This window comes from Chenopodium album, chromosome 17 (genome assembly GCF_948465745.1).
Source record: "Chenopodium album chromosome 17, dcCheAlbu1.1, whole genome shotgun sequence".
Classification (NCBI taxonomy): Eukaryota; Viridiplantae; Streptophyta; class Magnoliopsida; order Caryophyllales; family Amaranthaceae; genus Chenopodium; species Chenopodium album.
Window position 1 is genome coordinate 46,883,052 of NC_137850.1, and position 20,321 is coordinate 46,903,372.

At 35.0% G+C, this 20,321-nt stretch overlaps 1 protein-coding gene across 1 annotated transcript; it reads right to left on the minus strand.

Annotated features, from left to right (window-relative positions):
* Positions 1-11,122: 11,122 nt before the first annotated feature.
* On the minus strand, positions 11,123-15,794 carry LOC145588262 (PI-PLC X domain-containing protein At5g67130-like). The gene is made up of 9 exons (XM_081644907.1): positions 15,696-15,794; positions 15,564-15,635; positions 15,339-15,464; positions 15,115-15,252; positions 13,048-13,146; positions 12,583-12,886; positions 12,274-12,497; positions 12,082-12,168; positions 11,123-11,506 (listed from the first exon to the last, which is right to left on the minus strand). The coding sequence occupies exons 1-9, from the start codon at positions 15,705-15,707 to the stop codon at positions 11,354-11,356; spliced, it is 1,215 nt and encodes a 404-aa protein (XP_081501033.1). The 5' UTR covers positions 15,708-15,794; the 3' UTR covers positions 11,123-11,353.
* Between the last annotated feature and the right edge of the window lie 4,527 nt (positions 15,795-20,321).

Below are 20,321 nucleotides of genomic sequence, written 5' to 3' on the forward strand. Positions count from 1 at the left end.
AAAGTGCAAAAAACAAAATTCTTGCTAAGAATAAATAATAAAGGCCTCGGCCCCAGCCGAAGATACTTACCATCCCTGAACTTTCGGCTGAGGCCGACAGCTGCTAACATGTGCTCTTGGAAAATATAGTGGTTATCCGGGAGCCAAGTCTCCGGGATATACTTCATTCGGCCTCCAGCACCCCCAGGGTTCAGCATTCGGCCGAAGATATTTTGCTGATTAAGGTGCAGATCTGGGCCTCTATCTTCGGGAGGACCCAAGCTTCCCATTTCAGGGTCAGGCTCAGATAGATACCTGGGAGCGCTGAAGACATAAGGATGGGCAGGATCTGTGGGCGCCCTAACCCAGATCCATTGACCCCTCCATTCCTTATCTGAGGAATCATTCGGCCACATGGTTAAATACTGAGGCCGAGACTCAATTCGGAACCACCCAGGACCATGATTACCGTGCCCACTTTGAATGTTCGGCATTAGCCGATGAAGATTTTTGAAGCAGTGGAGGTTCGGTACATATCTGAAAAACTTGCAGACCCACAAGTACGTCATCACCCTTCGGATGCTGACGGGAGTTAGCTGGCACAGGGAGACCCTGTAGTGGATCAGCAAGTCTCGGACAAATGTGTCCAGAGGAAACCTCAGCCCATACTGGAGCTGTCTTGTGTACACCCCCACATACCCCGGGGGTGGACGATGGATTCTATCAGATGCAACGGGCATTCTGCACCAATACCCATCAGCTTCCATTATACCGTAGTGCAGCTCTATTTGTTCAGCAAACCGATACACCTCGGCGTGCTGTACCCACCAATGGTAGGGACGGTTCTTTATCATGGCTGAAGCTACTTCGGCGTCCTGCCACTCCTGAAATCCAGGAAGGACATCCCAAAGTTGAGCGGGAACTGCTTCGTCCTGCCCAGAGACGCTCGGCTCCTCCGTTCCTTCAGGAGGCGCCGATGAAATTGGGGTCGCCCTAATTCCTTCAGCAGGGTCAGACCCCACTTCTTGTCCGTTCCAGGTCCCAGTCCTATTCCTGGGATCGGGGAATTGCCTTGCCCTTCTTGGAGCACGGGCTCTGCCTCTAACTCCTCTCACCATTGTCGATTTTTGAAGAAAAGTCGAAGGAAGAGGGGGAAGGAGTTCAAATTCGAAGAAAGTTAAACAAAAATTAGAGGAAATTACCTTTATCTGAAGCGGAATTCGCCGATCTACAAGTTCGGAATGACGAATTTCGGTTTCTAAGATTATTTCTCGGGGATTCAGCGAAGTTTTGATGCGGATTCGGGGATTCTTTTGCAGGGTTCAAGCTCGTGTTGGTGAAGAAATGAGGAAAGAGTGCGTCCCTTTTGGTTTTATTTCCGGAAGTGGGAATTTTGGGGGGTTCACGCTTAAATTTGCTCTTAAATTCCTCATTAAGTAACCGTTAAACACGTTTCCCCGTAATTAGTGATTAACTACCCATTATCCGTCCAACTTCCACAAATTATCCACCCAACAGCCGTTATCTCACTAATGGCGGTTTAAATTTAAATCTTTTTGGATTAATTAAATCATTTACTTCCCTCCTTTTTTCTGGTTAATTAAACCCGACCCGTCATTCTTCCAAATCGGGTCTGGGGGGCAAGTTGTTTGGGTCCAATTTAGTCCAATTGGGCCAAGTCATTAAATGATCCAATTAGAAGCCCAAGGTCAAGGTTCAACTCTCCAAATAGTGCTAAAGTCAAGATCAGTCCACAAGGCATGTCAATTGGGCCCAAGCCCACTTCTCCCATATATGCCAAGGTATAAAAGCCTTCAATATTACATTTTGTAAACAACACAACAAAGCCTCAAGCAATTAATCCTCTTGCATAGCTTTCTCTCTCTACACATTGTACTAACTTTAGCATCGGAGGGGCCTTCCTCGGCAACACCCCCGAGGCTAGTTTACGTGTGTTTGCTGTGCAGGAAACCCTCGGTCCATCATCACTTGGATCGAGCCCAGTCTTCACCACCTCATTGGACCTTCGGCAAGGTCCCATTGTTTTTACCCGAAACAACTACTATTCCATTCATTACCCAAATAAATAAATAAATAAATATGCATTGTCTACCATCCTCAATCCTTGATTACCAACCTCACCATAACATATTTTCTAATGCATTGCATAACAATTTAACAGTTTGTTGGTTAATCAATAATATGATGTTAATTTTTCAAGCGAAATTATGCTCAAATTTTCATTATCATTATTAACTACTCCATACTAACCATTAAATGAGGTGTAAAGAGAAAATCTAGGGTCTATTCTGATTGACTGAACTGAGCTGAATTGAACTGAACTTATTGGAGCTGAACTGAACTGAACTGAATATTTTATAAGAGAAGAAATTAAGATAAGAACTGAACTGAACTTATTGGAGCTGAACTGAAAATAAACTGAAGAAAACAGACCCTAAGTAGCCTATTCTAACTACTGTAGTAACTACGGAGTAACATTCATGTATCCTTATGTTGTTGTGCATGAGTTGTTATTTTTATATTTACATGCCAACATCTTACGACTATACTTTTAAATTATCACATCAATTGGAATAACTGGCCGGATATTGTTATTATGTCCATCTTCATATGGACCACTTCTAATTGGATTACAAGGTATCCCACTTAACTAGCTAGTTAAGTTTGTTGTTCCAATATAAAGAAGAAAAAGATGCGCATAAATTAAAGTAAAGAACTTTTATGGTATTGATTCATGTTCAGCCATCCATAGCAATTAGCAAAAGGGTGTTGAAATTTCATTTTCAAGAAAATGTACGTATAATAGACATTTGAAATGATGATAAAGACTTGATATTGTTAATGGAAAGCACTGTGTTTCCTTCCACAACGGGAACAACTTGGCAAATTGTCATTGTGCATATTGTCACAAAATGCTCTACTATTTTGTGATTCTTAATGATACAACGTATGCAAATTTATATTGGTAAAGACAAATTTGATTGAATTTGTTAGAAAACACTTTGATAATATCTTGTTAGATGTTTTTGAGTTTATATATAGAGATATACCTTTCTACAAAAATATTTCTCTCGCTTTTTCCATGAAACTTTGATTGTACTAATATGGATTCTAGACTTCTAGTCTTTGGCCTCCATTTTTTTTTTCTAATGATCGATCCAACCTCTAATCAGTTTTGTTTCGTTAATAGAAGGAGAATTTAAAATTTTGTCTCTAATCAGTTTTGTTTCATTAATAGAAGGAGAATATTTAAACCTATGCACTTAGAAGTTTAAGAAGTTCCTTTTAAAATCATAGGAGTATGTGGTATTAATACTCTACAAGCTTATTAAATGCTACGCTACATATAGTTTAATACAGGACAACTCACTTGTAAATTATAAACACTTTCATCGTATTTTTAATAAGTGTTACACTTTGACCGTTACATGGTTTTAAGCAATATAATTAACATAAATAAGAGGTAAGTGAGGTAGTTTGAGTAATAAAAAATTGTAAAAGAAAGATAGTGGGGTTAATAATTTATTGAAAAGTAATGGATATGAGAGGAAAAAAAATGATAAAAAGTACGGAGTAGTGAGTTTGAATGAAGACCATGAGAGGAGAGAGATATTATATTTAAATGTTGTTTTTTTGCCAAAATGAAAGTGTAAATAAACAAGGTTGCATTTAGTAAGTGTAACACTTATTAAAATATAAAGGGAGTAGAATATATATATGTGTTTGTGGTGTGTATGTCAAATCTAGCTTACAATAAAAGGTAAAGAGAAAAAAGAAAAAAAAATATATAGATTAAAAGAAAACAAGGCAAATAAATTGAAACACTTTAAAAAGAAAAGAAAGACAAGATAGATAATACTCCCTCCGTGTTTTTTTAAGTGTTACAGTTTGACCGGCACATAGTTTTAGGCAATTTAATTGACTTAAATAAAATAAGAGGCAAGTGGGGTAATTGGAGTATTAAAAAATTGTAAAAGAAAGATAGTGAGGTTAATAGTTTATTGAAAAGTAATGAATGTGAGAGAAGAGATATAATAAAAAAAGTAGTAGTAGGTTTGGATGGGGACCATGAGAGGGAAAGAGATATAATATTTTAATATAGCTTTTTGCCAAAAAAGGAAGTGTAACACTTATTAAAACACGGCCGGATTTGGTAAGTGTAACACTTAAAAAAACACGGAGGGAGTATAAAACATAGTCTCTCCGTCCCTAAATTAGAAGTCTATTTCTCTTTATTATGTGAGTAATAAATATTAGAAATAGAATTCAAATAAAGAACGGAATAGTAGGCAAAGTAGTACGGAGTACTCCCGTATAAAATTTCTAACACATTGTTTAAGCATATGACAACAGACAATTAGGGCCTGTTCACTTCGGCTTAATTTCAATTCAATTCAATTCCTAATTTTCTTCTTTTATAAAATATTCATTTTAGATCTATTTATTTTAACTCTATTCAGTTTAACTCCAATCAGTTAAGTTCAGTTCAATTTTATTCAACTCACTTTAATAAATAAACGTAAATTGACGCTTATATTTAAGATTCAAAAATGAAGAGAAAAGATAATGTTTTATAAGCTCAAGATTCAAGTGAATTAGCCAATGAAAAGAGTGAGGGGGAAGAGTAAGCATTAATTAAGATTACATGTAGAGGTGAGATAATTGGATAAGGATATCTGGATATGTGATTTTCTGTGACAAAATCTGTAGTTTTTAGTTTTTGCGGAACTATGCCGTCGATCTTGGGAATAATAATCACATTTTTTTAATAATGACGTAACTAGTACAAATCCATAAAGAGTACGTTGTAGCTTTCAAACTTGGCGACTATTTAATGCACAAATTTCAACACCTGAATACCTGATTCTATGTTAATTTAAATTTCATTTTTATTAAATTACGTAATTTTATACTCCGTAAGGACTAAGGAGTAGTCGTCTGAACTAAACAAGGCAATGTCTTAAATAAATAAAATAAACTAAAATAAAGAAGGCATATTTATCCTATCCTGTTGGATTTCCTAATCAAGGTAGAAATGATTAAAGAAGTCTATATGCAATCCACTAACAAAGTACTGTAAGAGTGTGGCCATTAGATGACCCATAATCTGATCATGAGGAAAGAGAAAGAACTTTTTATATTAAAAAAATGGAAGAAAGAAAAAAATGGATGAGAGAGGTTCATGACCTGGTCTTTGTAATGACCAAGCTAAAAGTTTGGTCATGAATCTATTATTTGACAAGTGGCTACATACTATTGGAAGATAGAGATGGCTATTTGCATGTGTTTGCAGGAGAAAGAAAATCATGACCAAATTTATTTTGGGCAACCATTGGGACTCTTGGTAATGTGACTTGGTCATGGATGAGTGGAAAGAGAAAGAAATTATATAAATAATCCATGACCAAAAATTTTGGGTCATCCATTTGGTATACTCTAACAAGTTCTATTAAATTTTAGAACAAGTTTAGCCCCAAGTCTTAAGACTTGGATATAACATCATTTTTGGTGGCTTTCATTGAAAATGATGTCATTAAATTCTTGTTAAGACTCACTAAGATTTGCACAAATTTATCACTTTAATCCTAAAACTCAAATATATAACATATTATACGTAGAAAAGTGTAAAAAAAATAATAAAAATAAAATTGAGGTGAGTCTCAATCTCAAGTCTAAAGTTGAGTCTTGAAATTTCAAGACTCAACTTGAGACTTGCTTGAGATTTTAAAAGAAAAATAAGAAAAGTCTTAAACATAAGTATTAAGACTCAAGATGATGATGTCGACTCTAATCTTAGGGCTAAACTTGCTCTTAGAACCAAAACCCAAACCCAAAAATAAAAATAAAAAATAAAGAAAAAAAACCTATTTTAGTACTTTCATTTTCTCGGCACTAAAAATATCACTGAAGTTCCGTACCATACCGCTATACCAGTAATTCAGTATCTGTCTAATTTTATACCAATGTCTAAATCTATTTACAAGTAAAGTTATTAGCCAATATACAGGGTAATAGTTTATGCTCTGTTATCACCTAAGTTTTACAAGTAAATAGACAAAATAAATTATAAAAGTGTTCCAAAAAAGCAAAGTTCAATTAATTTCAAATAGATTAACCGAAATCACTTTAAAGAACAACCCACTGGTGTTGAACACATCCATATAATATACTTCGTAGAACAAACACATGCTCAGGCATCTAGAACATTTGTGGTATGTCTCGACTCTCTGTCACTAAACTGTGCCAACATAATTTGACTTTCTAATAATTAATTTAAGAATCAAACAAAGTAAAAAAAAAGGAACTAAAACAGTAGGCATCTTTGATAATGTATTAGTGGGGGCTAATAAATCTCAGATAAAACCAATTAAAGAAAATATAGTCCTACTGTTAGTATCTTGGTGAACTGCTCAAGGTATTACATTACACAACAATGCATGGAGGAACCAACATCTGTTTCCCTATACTTAGGAGAGAGAAATCCATAATTTGTAGGTTTTCTTTCTATAATTAAATTAAGTAACATAATTTAGTTTAATTTAAAGGTCAAAATCTGTTGGATCTATAATTAGGCCTACTAACGTACTTGTAATGATTAATAATATCACCATATTAGTAGATTCAATTAATGCGGGGCTAAAATACAATCTTGAATGTTTTTTATATTTTTCCTAGCTTATTATCTTTGGTACAACCTACTGTACAAGTTTAATTAATTAAGTGACCTACTCACTCAACAATTATACCAGCTGCACAAGAAAAATTAATTAGAACTTATACATACATAAATCCATCCAAAATTAATAATCTTATACAACATACAATGTAACTTTCTACTCCGTAATACATAAGTATTTGTACTCTGGGGTAAGATTAGTTCACAATCAAACCATACTGTTTACAATAGTCGAATTGTTGTTACACAATCACATCACTTATCTTAATAAGAATCATATGAGAAAACTAATCACTAACCATCCTTTTTTAGGATATAAAACAAATACGGAGTAAAATTCTGTTATACAATGGATTGTGTATATCAGTATATCACTTTTTTTTTTACGCACAAGATTAAAACATTTTTTTTTGAAATAAGATTTCAAATCGCTTTTAACTAAAAGGAACTTTAATAAAGTAAGCTCATGAAAGTCTTTTTTTCTTTTTTCTTTTTTACAAGTGGTGAAAAATAATTTGAAGGGTACAAAATCTAATGAAATGTCTCTTCTAGATATTGTGGTTTAAGACATTAAGATATGTTCAACTTAATAAGAAAAACTTATTATTTTCATGCATTATGTTGTGACTTTATGCTGTTTTAAATATAATTAAGATGATATCGTATCTTAAGAAAGTAGTCCCAATACTTTGAATCAAATAATGCATTTTATAAAACTGTTTGTCATTTAAAGGAGAGTCAAAGAGATTTACACACGAAGCTGGTATCCACAAGTTCATTATGTGAAAAGAAATTTATTTATTAAAATGTATTTATGACAATTCCAGCGAAACTTTGGTGTCTCCCGCTACAATTCCGACAAACTTTGATGTCCATTACAATTTCCGGCAAATTTTTGTGTGTCCAATTTCAATTCCGGCAGCAAACATAATGATATTTCCAACTACAAATTCTACGAAAATTTTATAACATTAATGTCTCAACCTTTTTTTTTGAAACATCAACCAAATTTGTATTCAAATAAGTTTATTCTTCATAAATATTATCATTAAAATTCATTTTAATAATTGTCATCCACCGGCGAAATCAGCCGGTAAACAACCGGAAGAAAAAAAATTGACCGACGACGTAAAAATATTCACCGGAGAAATCAGTGAAAATCGCACCGGGGTCAAATTGTTGCATGAAGAAACTAAGAATTTCAGATATCTCTAATATTCTTCATTCGTTATGGAGAGAGAAAAATTTGGACATAGAAAAAAATTAGGAGAGAGAAAAAAATAAGGGGAAAAAATCAGAGACAATTTTTTTGGGAATTATATACTACATTAATTTGGGTAGTTGAAAGGTTTGATAAATTTGAAATTCAAAATTTAGAATTTCAAAAAATAAGGTTTGAAATTCAAATGAAAATAAAGATGGCCCACACATAAAAAAGATTCTCATTCAACTAATGGGATGCTTGTGTACAAGATGCTTTTGTACACATAGTGTTTCCCCTACTCCCTCTCTGTTTATTCATTTATAAATTCTCCATAGTATTCCACAAAACGAACTTTTGTCATACATGCTAAGTTTTTAGTATCAACATATAACATTTAGGGTCTGTTCTCATCAGCTTATTTTCAGTTCAGTTCAGTTCTGCTCTTAATTTCCTTCTCTAATAAAATATTCAATTCAGTTCAGTTCAGTTCAATCATTCAGAACATACCCTTATACTTGACAATTCCTCTCAACATTTTCAACAAAAAGCATCGTCTAATACTCTAATTGGATACAGTTTAAATAACTTAATTGGTACGCTTATAGCCGTTGAAACCCATAATTATAGAAAGTTAGATGCCTAAAATCTAAGATTGAATTCCATTTACATGCATAATGATAGATGAAGTTGTTAACCTAGTTCTACTTCTCATGATCAAGGGAACAAATGTTTACATGTTGATTTTGTTAGCCTCATATGATTTTATCTTAGCTCAACGTTAATAACTCCAAAGCCAATAAGTTTAGCTAAATTAAGTTCAAGGTAGCTAGACTAAAACTATAGAGTAGATTGTCAAAAAAAAAAAAAAAAACTATGGAGTACTTCAATTTAATCCACAAATAATAAAGTGTTTAAGCAAGTTTACACAAGTTAAGTTAAAGAAAGACAAAAGGTTAAAAGAAATTGTTCTGGGTTCATAAAAGTGGAAGTCAAGTGAAAAATTACCTTTGCTAAAAAAAAATTACTAATTAAAAAAAAAAAAAAAAAAAAAAACTTACTGAAAAATGCTATTTGAACGACCACTTAACCTAAAATATTTTAAAACACTACAAATTACAGTGATTAGCAGAATATGCCACTGTCTTAACAACAAGGATTAGGTATATTCTTTTAGGACATGAGAGAGTGAACAAAAAAGAATTTACTTCCAACCAAAAAAAAGGTACACGCCATTTTTAAAGTAAGAGGGCGGCGGGTAGAATATATAATTTCACTAGTTGTAGTAAGTATCTACTTTTACAAAATTAGTTAATTACTTCGTATTTTATTAGTAGTAGTATTATCACTTTTATAATTTTACTAAGGATATCTGTTCTGATTTACTGAACTGAACTGAAATGAATTGAGTTGAATTGAATTAAATTAATTGAAACTGAACTGAGTTGAGCTGAATTGTTTATGAAAGAAGGAAATTAGAAACTAAAATGAAATTAAGATGAAAAGAACAGATCCTTATACTACTCAACTTATTAAAATAAGTATCAACATAAATAAGGTAAAATTGGCGGAATTAAATAAAGTTCAATAAAAATAAGTGAAGATCTAGAAAATAATTTAATCTAGTTAAATAAAAATTTAACAAAAAAGATAAGTTTTTTTATTAAATAAGGAAAAGAGTTGAACCGAGCTAAAACCTTTTACAAGTCAGCCGTGCCCAAATTAGGAAATTGGAGGGAGAAAGGGAGCAGGAGAATAAGAAAATTCTAACCTCAAAGTATTTCTGGTGAAGTTTAATCCCACAAGATCACAAATCTTTCTAGTATTTTTTTTTCACAGAACAAACGAACCTTTCTAGCTACTAGACCAAACAAAGCTTGATATTCAACAAAAATATGTTAAAGTTTGCCAAAAAAAAAAAAAGGCTAAACAAGACATAGCTTAATATAGCCACGTAGTTAAACAATTAAGTATTAGGATTCTCCCTATCAACCTACAGCTCATGGTATTCGTTTCTTAGTATCACTACAAGATTCTGTAATAATTAGCATAAGATAAGCATTATATAAGTTACATCGGTTAAGGAGCTGACCAAAGTATTAAAGAAGTCAAGGCATCTTGAGCCATGCGCATTTTGGTTTTTAAACTTTACAAAGACTTTGAATTCTGTCAATTCCTTGAAAGTTCTGAAGCTTTTATAATACGAGTACGTAGAACAAGTGTATTAATCATTTAGGAAAGTTACAAATCGGTTTAAAGATTTTGCTCCTAGATAATCTAAATTGTGTCAGTTAGGCCTCATTTTTCACTCCTTATCCAAGGCACCAGCCCAAATTAAGATCCAGGATGGATCCGTGGATAGTTTCACAGTAAAAATTATAGGCAAGCATTCTCGTATGGTCATACCGACCACAATGACAGTTATGCATGTTATAAAGAGCAACTTCAATATCAAGCTAATTGTTAAAATAGCTTGTCATGTCACATAAACTTTCAAGTCAATTATCTTTCTAGCTAGTTTGAGTCTCAATTGCTAGCTATTAGCTTACTATTTAAATTATTATTTTCATCGTGATTATTAATTTACTTTTAGCATTTTCTTTTTGACAAGTTTTTTCCAAATAAATTAGCTTAGTTAAGTTAATTGCATATTCTACATCCAATGATCAAGTTAGTACCTAAGGACTATTTAAAATAACAAGCAATTTAAAAAAAAAAAATCGTATAAACCATCTATTATGCAAGTTGACTAATCTAAAATGTTATCAACTACTCGAAACAAAATACGAGTACTTCTCAAAAAAATTTACACAAACACCAGTCAATCCTCAATCGTTATAAAGCTTCTCCTACAATCCTACATTCCTACCCCGTACTAAAGCATAAAGTGGGCTGGTTTAGAATCAGGTAAAAAAAAAACTCACCAGCCCAGAAATAGCAAAATGTATGGGCCGGATAAGGCCTGAAAGGCTGAAACTAACCAACCAATGAAACCGACGTTTTTCATGTAAAGTAACTACTCGTAATTGTTATGGCCTCGCCCATAAAAGGTTCATCATTAGATTATACGAAGTACTTCGTATAAAGGACCAAAATGAGCCGGTCCTTTCAAATCGGTTTTGGGTTTTGCCCATTTAGTACCAATATAAATTATAAATCTGCCCTAATAATCCAACAAAGTTAAGATCAGGTAATGAAAATTTTTATCCATTTACAAATTACACCATTTGAAATGATTTGGCCCAATGATTTTTTACACCACTAAAAGATTGAATAGCCAAATAAATGTGAAGACTGAAACTATTTGATTCCTAAATTGCCTTGAAATTTCATTGTCACTAAATGGCTAAATTAACATATTCCCATACACCTTTCCCTCCATTAAATAAAAACTAAAAGGTAGACGTAATGAAAGCAAACTATGCAAAACTACTAAGCGAGTAAGCGTAGAGGTGTAAAACTCACAGGAAATAGCTTCACAACAACATCAAACAGGCAAGAGTAATGGTCCCGAATATCCACCAAAGCGGAACCAACTTCCTCGAATAGCCAATGCTTGAAATAGGTGCTACCATGGGTGGGTGGGGTTCAGCTTGAGGAACATTGCAGGATCCGAATGTCATGTTAGCCTGTTCACAGAACAATAACCAATTTAAATCACAAGCATAGTAACAGAACTCACAATCTTACATTTCTTTCAATCTACACAGCTAAAACAAATTGGATGAAATGTTTCTTCCAATGGCCCTCATCCTACTTTATACCATAGCATAGAGACTACTACTTCGTAGTACTCCAGTCATAGTAGTCACAATCAAACGCATTTCAAATGACCAATTTTGTTACTCCCTCTAAACCATAACTCTGCCTTTTCCAATCTTGTGATGTTCCAAAAGGGTGTCCCAACTTCATAGTTACTGGCTTACTGCAATGATTTTGCTTATTCATAATGTGCCACTTCAGTTATTTGAGACAAGACAAACGATTTGAGTCATCCAATGCTATTGTCCAGTGCATAAGTCTAGAAACTTTTAACAGATTATTTGAAGTTAGTGCATTTAGTGATCATGTTTACTTAAGCGGTAGTGTTTGGCTGATTATACTCATTAAAATCATTACAATTTAAAGCTAAAACCCCATAATGCCTCATGCTCTTTTGATTCCAGCAACTCCAAATATGAAATTTACAAAAGATTTTACTTACCCTGCACTGCACAATGCTGGCACATCCACAAACTAGATGACCGTTCATTTCATCTACAGCAGCTGGAGCTCCACCTCCATCACTTCTCTAAAGCATCGAAATAGGAAGATGGAACCAAATGAGCGTATATTGAGGAGAAATGGTGGTAATAATAAATGTCATAAGGTTGTAGCAATTCATCTTATTAAGTACCTTGTAGAAATCAACAGTCACAAAATTGGCCCATCTTTTTCCTGATGCATTATAACAGGTGCCCAACATGCTTTCTAGTGGAGCTGAATTGTGCTTGCAGGCAGTGGCTAAATCTGGTACAGTACTAAAATAATTGACCAACACTAGGGATATAGAGGTCGTGTTCATGGGACGTGATTCTGCACGATTAGGACATGAGCCAGCTACCATACCACCATCACCATCTGAATATGAAATATATGTTGATGAACTTGATTTAGCTCATTTGACATTGACTGTGTAACTGGAGTTATGAATTTATGTACTCACATTGATTTTCTAAGACATATCTCCAATTGTAGGCGATCCCTTCAGAAGCTTCTTTATTAGCTTTTGAAGTGAATACCAACAGTCGCTGGTTTTTCTGAATCATATCATCAACTATGGGCCAATCACCCCCATTTTTGGGCATTCGGGATACTGGAAACCAATACTTCCTGAGGCCGGCAGTATCAAACACCTTTGTCAGACCCTTGGGTGATGTAACATAGTCTTCAATAAATATGGTGATAATCTCAGAAGGGTTAGCCTCAAGAAAGGTCTGCATCTCCCTCAAGACTTCTACTGCAGGTTTCTACAGAGTTATTTACAAAAATCAGTCAGATAAGCTATTCAAGAGAAAATCTTATGCAGTAAAGAAGACCGGAAATGGAGAAGTTAAGGTACATTAATAACAAGGTACCAAGCTTGTTTAGTCATGCTACAAATATTAAGTGCACATACAGACATACTTACAAAGGCTGTATTGTTGTAACATCTTCCACCAAAAGAGTGGCACAGCCAAACATCATAGTTGAAGTCATACATATCAAGCATAAATCCTCTAACACCATCCTGCAAAATGGAATAGTGCCAAACATCACTAAATTAGCTAGTCATTGTAAGTTTGTAACTTAGCAAATTTAATTTTTTTTCTTAAACTTCCTCTGCCTTTGTTTTATTTATTTATTTACATTTATTTTTATATTTAGCTCGGGTTGGAGACTGGAGAGGAGAGCATGATCATGATATGAACGACAACAAGCATGTGGAAACAATTTGTAAGTTTTTTTAGCAAGTAAATCTCCCATAGAGAAACCAGCCAACAAGACAATTGTTACTCCATATTCAATTATTAATAACGGCACCACTTGTAAGAGACCATCCAACCTGATATAAACAGTAACAATGCAACATCGATAAAAAATTCTATCAAAGCAATAGTTCTGGATATATAATTGAATTTAGAATTGATACTGTAATAACTCAGTGTGAATTTCAAGGCAGCATGGTCCATGAATCTAAATGTACCAGCATTTACTTTATTATTTCAATTCATTTATTCAAGTAATTCTACTTCCCTTCTCAAGATGGCTACAAATTTATAGAAGACTCCTCGATCATCAGAAGCTGTGCATCTAACATGTAATTCTACAAAATCAATAATTATAAATCTAAATCACATCTTTAAGTTGCATGTTTATCAATTAGGGCAGCAAAATTGGAACAAATGGAGTAATATTTAATAAACGTGCATGCAGAAACAGGATAACGCCAAATTAACGGTCAAAGTAATGCTTAATTGGTCACCAAGCCTGATTTTCCACTAAACTAACCTCACAAGTTCCAGTATTGGATAGGAACTCAAGAAAACCGGTTATCAACAAATGTTCCATAAAATGTACACTTGTCTAAGCAATGAAGTTATAATACTTACAAAAGGAAAAGTGCAGCTTTGTTGGTGACCTAGGATTTATGTTTTCTTTTTGTAAACAAAGTGATGCTTACATTATAATATCAGCATAGTGGTCTTACATTAGAAGTCAAGAAAAAACATCTACTGACCAACTTCACATGAGAATCATTCCTTAAAACTCTAAAAAGCAAAAGAAGCTGAATATTCCGGGTCATCACTTTGCCAGTCTTTCTTTTTGCAGTTTATCAGCATGTCCACATAAGAGCAGTTGTAGCACATTTCCTTGTATTTGTTATAACATATTACCCGTCTAACTTCGTATACCATTGTGCATTTGACATTAATCAACAAGGTTAAAATAATTAGGACACGGCATATCTAATACCATCAAGACTTTGATTATACTAATTTAAATAACTACTACGACTAATTAAGAAATGTGAATAACATTATAACAGTAAAGCAAGCCTCAACCCTCTTTATCCTTCCATCTTTCTATTTCTTCAATCTTTTGTAATATACATCTAATATCTCGACTATGACTAACACTCAAAACCACTCATTTAATGAAACAGCACAACGAACTTAAAGAATCTGAAGCAACCAACAACTTTTGGTAGCTATTTAATCAAGTCATTCCATTTTAAGACGTTCAATCGTACAATTTCCATATAGTTATTGTTCATTCTTACTTCTTAATTAGAAACTCTACAACTCTATCCATTCATTGAGTTTGATGTCACAATAGACACAAATTCAAATCAGTTGCGTATCTTTAAAAGTAATCGCAATAAGAATCAAATTCAGTCATTGTCATTATCAATTCAAAATTTCCAATCCACGTTATTAGCATGTAAAATCCTCCCAAAGTATGTTTCAACAGTCATATATCCTAATCATTTAGTCAAGATTAAATTGCAACATTAATAAAAAATCAACATCTCATCAACCACTCCAGCATTACGCTTTCACATTTAAAACGCAACAATAAACCGCAAATCAACAATGTAGTTCACTTAATTTCGATTAATTGAGCATGCAATTAAAATTATCAAGTTCAAAACCCTAAGATTATGAGCAATTTTATTAAAAAAAATAAAAAATTAAAAATCATAGAAAAAGCTTACGTTAAGCTGAGACGTAACAGAATCCTGCTGATTAGTAGGAGCGAGAATTACGGCACCAGTAGCCGATTTCTGGCCGAGTCTAGCGAACGAGTTGTGAGTCGTTAACCACGAGTATCTGTTGAACGGCAATCCTTTCACCTTCAAATTTTTAACCAAAAAACCACTTCATCATCAACAACGAAATAAACTAAAATGTAATGAAAAAAGAGGAGAGAGAAAATGACCTTAGAGAGAGGATTCACAGGTTGAATGCGAGTACAGCGAGGGCGAAGATTACGATTAGCGACGCAAGTTTCGCAATGAAGTCCTTGATCGCAATTTCGGTCTGCAGCGCATGTTTGTCCGAGTTTCTGCAACAATTGACAGTAAAATGAAATGAAATTTGAAATTCAACTGAAAAAAAATTGAATGAGTGCAAGAGAATTGTGAATTTTAGAGTGAGAAAATACCTGAAGAGCAGAGGTGAGGTTGAAGAGGAGAGAGAAAATGAGGAGTGCAGTTGGAATTGTTCTGGTAATTTTCTGCAAAGTTGAGAGGTTAGAGAAGAAGATTGAAGAGAGAGGAGGAGAGAGAGGGAGTACCTTGGGCGCCATTGTTGGAATTTTGAGTTGATGAGGAAAAAGCGGGTGAATAAATGAATGTTGGTTGGATTTTGTATTTAAAAGAGAGAAGACGTGTGTGCGTGTGTTGGAGCCAGGGAAGGAGGGGGGAAGTCTTGGGGGAAGTGAGTAGTTGGAAATTTTGTGACGGAAAATTGATTAATTGCAGTCATTTAAAAGAAATTGTAAATTGTTTTCAAAAGTTCTTATAAATTGTAAATTACAGTCATATTAACTTTTTTATCGGTTTACATGTAGAAAAATAATCGATTAAGGTTTTAGGGGGCATTTTAGTGCTTAAGTAACCAAATTGAGTTCGGAATCAGCAAAAAAATAACAAAAGTGTCTTGTTTTGCGTAACAAAAATGTATCGATTTGTGGGCAACTATTCTTTGCTGTAAAAATGAGGCACTTACGTTATTTGTTGCTAATTCTGAGCTCAATTCGGACCCTTAAAGCCTAAAATTTCCCTTAAAACCTTAAGACCTTACCGACTGTTTTTTGACACGTAACCGATAAAGAAGTTGATACAGGTTGTAATTTGCAATTTTTTTAAATAGCTGCAATTTGTAAAATAATAACTTTAAATAGCTGCAATTTGTAAATTTTCCTTTTGAGATTAAATAATGTACTCCGTTAGTGGAGGTTTAATGGTGGTAAATGGTATGGAGTAATGTTGATTTTGTAGGTTGATAAAGCTTGGTTAAGCCGTTATAATGTCCATTCTATCAATAGTATAAATGGGAATGACAGTTATTTGTACTTCATACACAAATTGGTGATTTAAATGATGTGTTTCTATGTGGATATATATTTAGGAAAAATTGACAATTGCTACCAGCAAAAGAACTGTGTGTTACATTTGCTACCTGTTAAATTAATTTTTTTTATTTTGCTACCACCCAAATCTCTAAAATATTTATTTCACTACCGTTTCTATTTCCGTTAGTTGGGTTTAGCCACCATTCAACTACCTTGCAGCCACCCCTCCACCTCACTGTCGCTCCTCCACCACCCTCCCCTAAACTGCCACCCTACCCCTTCCACCTCATTACCACCCTCCCCTCAACTGCCACCCCTCCACCTCACTGCCACCCCCTCAACTGCCACCCCTCCACCTCACTGCCACCCCCTACCCTCAACTGCCACCCCCTCCCCCCTGCCGGCGTCGGCGGCCGGCGCGAACCCACCTCCCTCCCTTTCCCCCCCTACGCAGCCAACGAACCCCTTCTCTTTCCTTGTTCTCGCTGCCCCGACCCCCACCCCGAACCAAAACCACCCCTTCCCTCCATCGGAATCCGCCCCCCAGCCCCGTTCCCCCCACCGAAATCGACCCCCTTCCCCTACCGTTTCCGGCCTTCCCTAACCCTAAACCACCACCCCAAAACCACCCAAAACGAATTTAGGGTTTCGCTTATGGTGGTTTAGGGTTAGGGAAGGCCGAAAACGGTAGGGGAAGGGGAGGGGTCGATTTCGGTTGGGGAACGGGGCGGATTTCGGTGGGAGGAAGGGGAAAGGGGTGGTTTTGGTTCGGGGTCGGGGTCGGGGCATCGAGAACGGGGAAAGGGAAGGGGGGTTGGTTGGCTGCGTAGGGGTGGGTTCGCGCCGGCGCCAGTCGAAGCTCTGGGGGCCGGCCGCCGGCAGGGGGGAGGGAAGGGGTGACAGTTGAGGGGAGGGGTGGCTGGGTTACTTTTTTTAATTTTTTTTTTATTTAATAAACTTAACAGAACCTTAACGGATTCGTTAAGTGGTAGTGAAATTTTAATTATTTGATTTTTGGAGGTAGCAAAATAAAATAACAAATTAAACAGAGCAAATGTAACACTAGGTACTTTCGCTGGTAGTAAATGTCAATTTTTTCATATATTTATTGACGCAAGATAATTTCATGATTATATGTAACTTTAAGACTCTATTTTGTTCACATTAAAAAAATAATTTCAGTTCATTAAAAATCATTAACTTTTAAAAATGAATGTAACAGAAAATCAATAAAATTGATTTCAGCTTAATAAAATAGGATATTTTAGAAAATAACACCACAAAAAAAAAAAAAAAAAAAAAAAAAACTCAAAATTTGTTTTTTTTTTTTAAAAAAAAAACAAAAAAAATCACCAAAAAATGATTTTACCACTACTTACGGATTCTTGGATGTTGGAAGGAATTCGTTGGTGGGACCCACCACGTACACGTGTCAGTATAACATTGGTTTAAAAAACAGAAAAATCCCTAAACCCAAACCCAGCCAGCACCGACAACTTCCACTGCCGGCAGCTCTATCCCCATCCCATCGCCGGCAACTCGTCCCCCTCCCCATCCTACTATCGGCACCTTTTCCCCATCCCTTGTCGCCTATCGCTGGAACTTGATCTTTACCCTTGCCAATGCAGCCACAAATCCACACCCACAAACATCCGACGGCAGATCCCCACGCTTGCCTGCGACAGCTCAGATCTCACCTTAGCCTTCCTGGCATCGTGAACCCATCCCAGCCCTCACCTAGACCCAAAACCCCCTATCACGCTCACCTGAATCCAAACCCACACATAGACTCCGAAACCCATACCAAATCGGGGTGCTTTGGTTTGGGTGTTTGGGATAATTTCGACGGTGGACATTAAGGGGAAAGGGGGTCGGCGGTAAAGGAGAGATTCTAGCAGGTGAGCTTCGCGGCAGTGAGGCTTCCAGCGATAGGGAACCGGTGCTGGTGGTGGGCTTGGTGGTTGGGTTAGGATTTTAGGTTTTTTTAAAAAAAAATTTCTTTTTACTAATCCAATAGATAATTCACATATGTATAGTATGGGGCCACTAAAAGTTTTTTTGAATGGCAAAGTCAAGTGGTAGTGAAATCCAATCTTTGGGTTTTTTAGTGGTGTTATAATATTTTTTTTTTTTTGTAGTGTTAAAATCAAATTTTGAGTTTTTGTGGTGTTATTTTCTAAAATATCCTTTAATTAATTCCAATTCAATAAAAATAATTTAAAACTAGTAAAAATGATTTCATTCAACAAAAGTAAAGTGAAGAAAACAGAGCATTAAACGAATAATAATTATTTAATTCATACAATGCACGAGACTTAGAGAGACTAAGAGAGGGGGGCGAGTATGATGGTTAAAGGAGGGAGATTTTTAGAAGTTGTTAGGCTATGTCAGTTAATGTGAGACAATAGGAAACATTTTGCATTAAACCGAACTCACCGTGAGTTCGTTCTACACAAAATGTTTCCGAGACCATAAATAGTAACACGCTAATAAAATAATAATTTATCAAAGTCTACATTTCCATTGTTGGCATGTTGAATCAATGGCTAATAGCACTACATGTGAGCCATATGTCAACTCATTTACCTTTTTACAAACTGCACTTCATACGATTTATATCTCTCTTTTGTTTTTTAATTGCAATGCTTTCATTTTCATAACATTCACATATACAACTTTAAGGCTCTTAAACAAGTTACACTTATGAAAAAATTATAATGATGTGTGTACATGATCTTGTTAGATTCATTTTAGCATATACTTCATGTGTCAACTAATGATATTTCATACTTATTGATACTCTATAATTATATACATTCATGACTTAAGTTATGCAACACAAATCATTTAAATAAAAACGTTGCAACTAAAAAAAAAGTGATTAAAAACCATAAATTTATTTGTAGACTTCTTAATTAGTTTGTCTTGGCAATAATCGTTAAGTTATTCTATATACTCTATACTATGTACCATGTTATCTACATGCGAGATTGAATATTCACCAAATATGGGGTAACTAGCTCACAACCATAAGAAATTTATTGGTGTTATTGGACATGCCACGTTCGAATATAAGAAAACTTCAAATATGCCTTGCAAAACAAAAATTAGCGCCCACATTCGAATTTGATGCCCTTTCATTTTTTTGCTCAATGGTTAACAGATTATAAGCACTCCGAACTGAGTATTTTCCGTCTTTTGTATGATGCCACACCCAAGAATCCCTTCGATCAAACAAAGGGATGGGGATGCTGCAAATTTCATTAGTTTTCAGAGAGGAGAAATTAGCCTCAAGTACCTGCATATTCCAGCAATTATCATCCCACAAATCACGAACAAAAATTGGAGTGCTTCCCCCCGCAACTTGACTCGAACAGACCTTAAAACTCGGGAGATTAGGAACCCACGGATCGTTCCATATATGGACAGTGGTGCCATTTCCAATAATTTTCCTAGCGCCCTTCATCAAAACATCTCGTGCCCCCATGATCGACCTCCAAGTATAGCTTGCATTCGGTTAAACCTTTGCTTTCTAACAAAGTGGAGTGAGGGTAATACTTCCCCTTGAGAACTCTAGCCACGAGAGAGTCTTCATTCAGTAAGATGCGCCAAGCCTGTTTAGCAAGGAGAGCTTTATTAAAAAATTTCATGTTGCGAAAACCAAGCCCACCTTCCTTCTTTGGCACATATAACTTCTCCCATGCCACCCAACACAACTTCCTTTTTTCACCTTTTTGACCCCAAAAAAACCGACGGCACAATTTTTCCACCTCATTTAAAATGCTACTCGAGATAAAAAAACATTGCATTGCGTATGTAGGAATTGCTTGTGCTATTGATTTGATC

Excerpts from the sequence above, each read along its gene's own strand:
- LOC145588262 (XM_081644907.1), bottom strand. Across the intron at positions 13,147-15,114 it reads CTGTTACGTCTCAGCTTAAC|GATGGTGTTAGAGGATTTAT; the intron begins GTAAGCTTTTTC and ends TCCATTTTGCAG. Across the intron at positions 12,169-12,273 it reads TGACTGTTGATTTCTACAAG|AGAAGTGATGGAGGTGGAGC; the intron begins GTACTTAATAAG and ends TCGATGCTTTAG.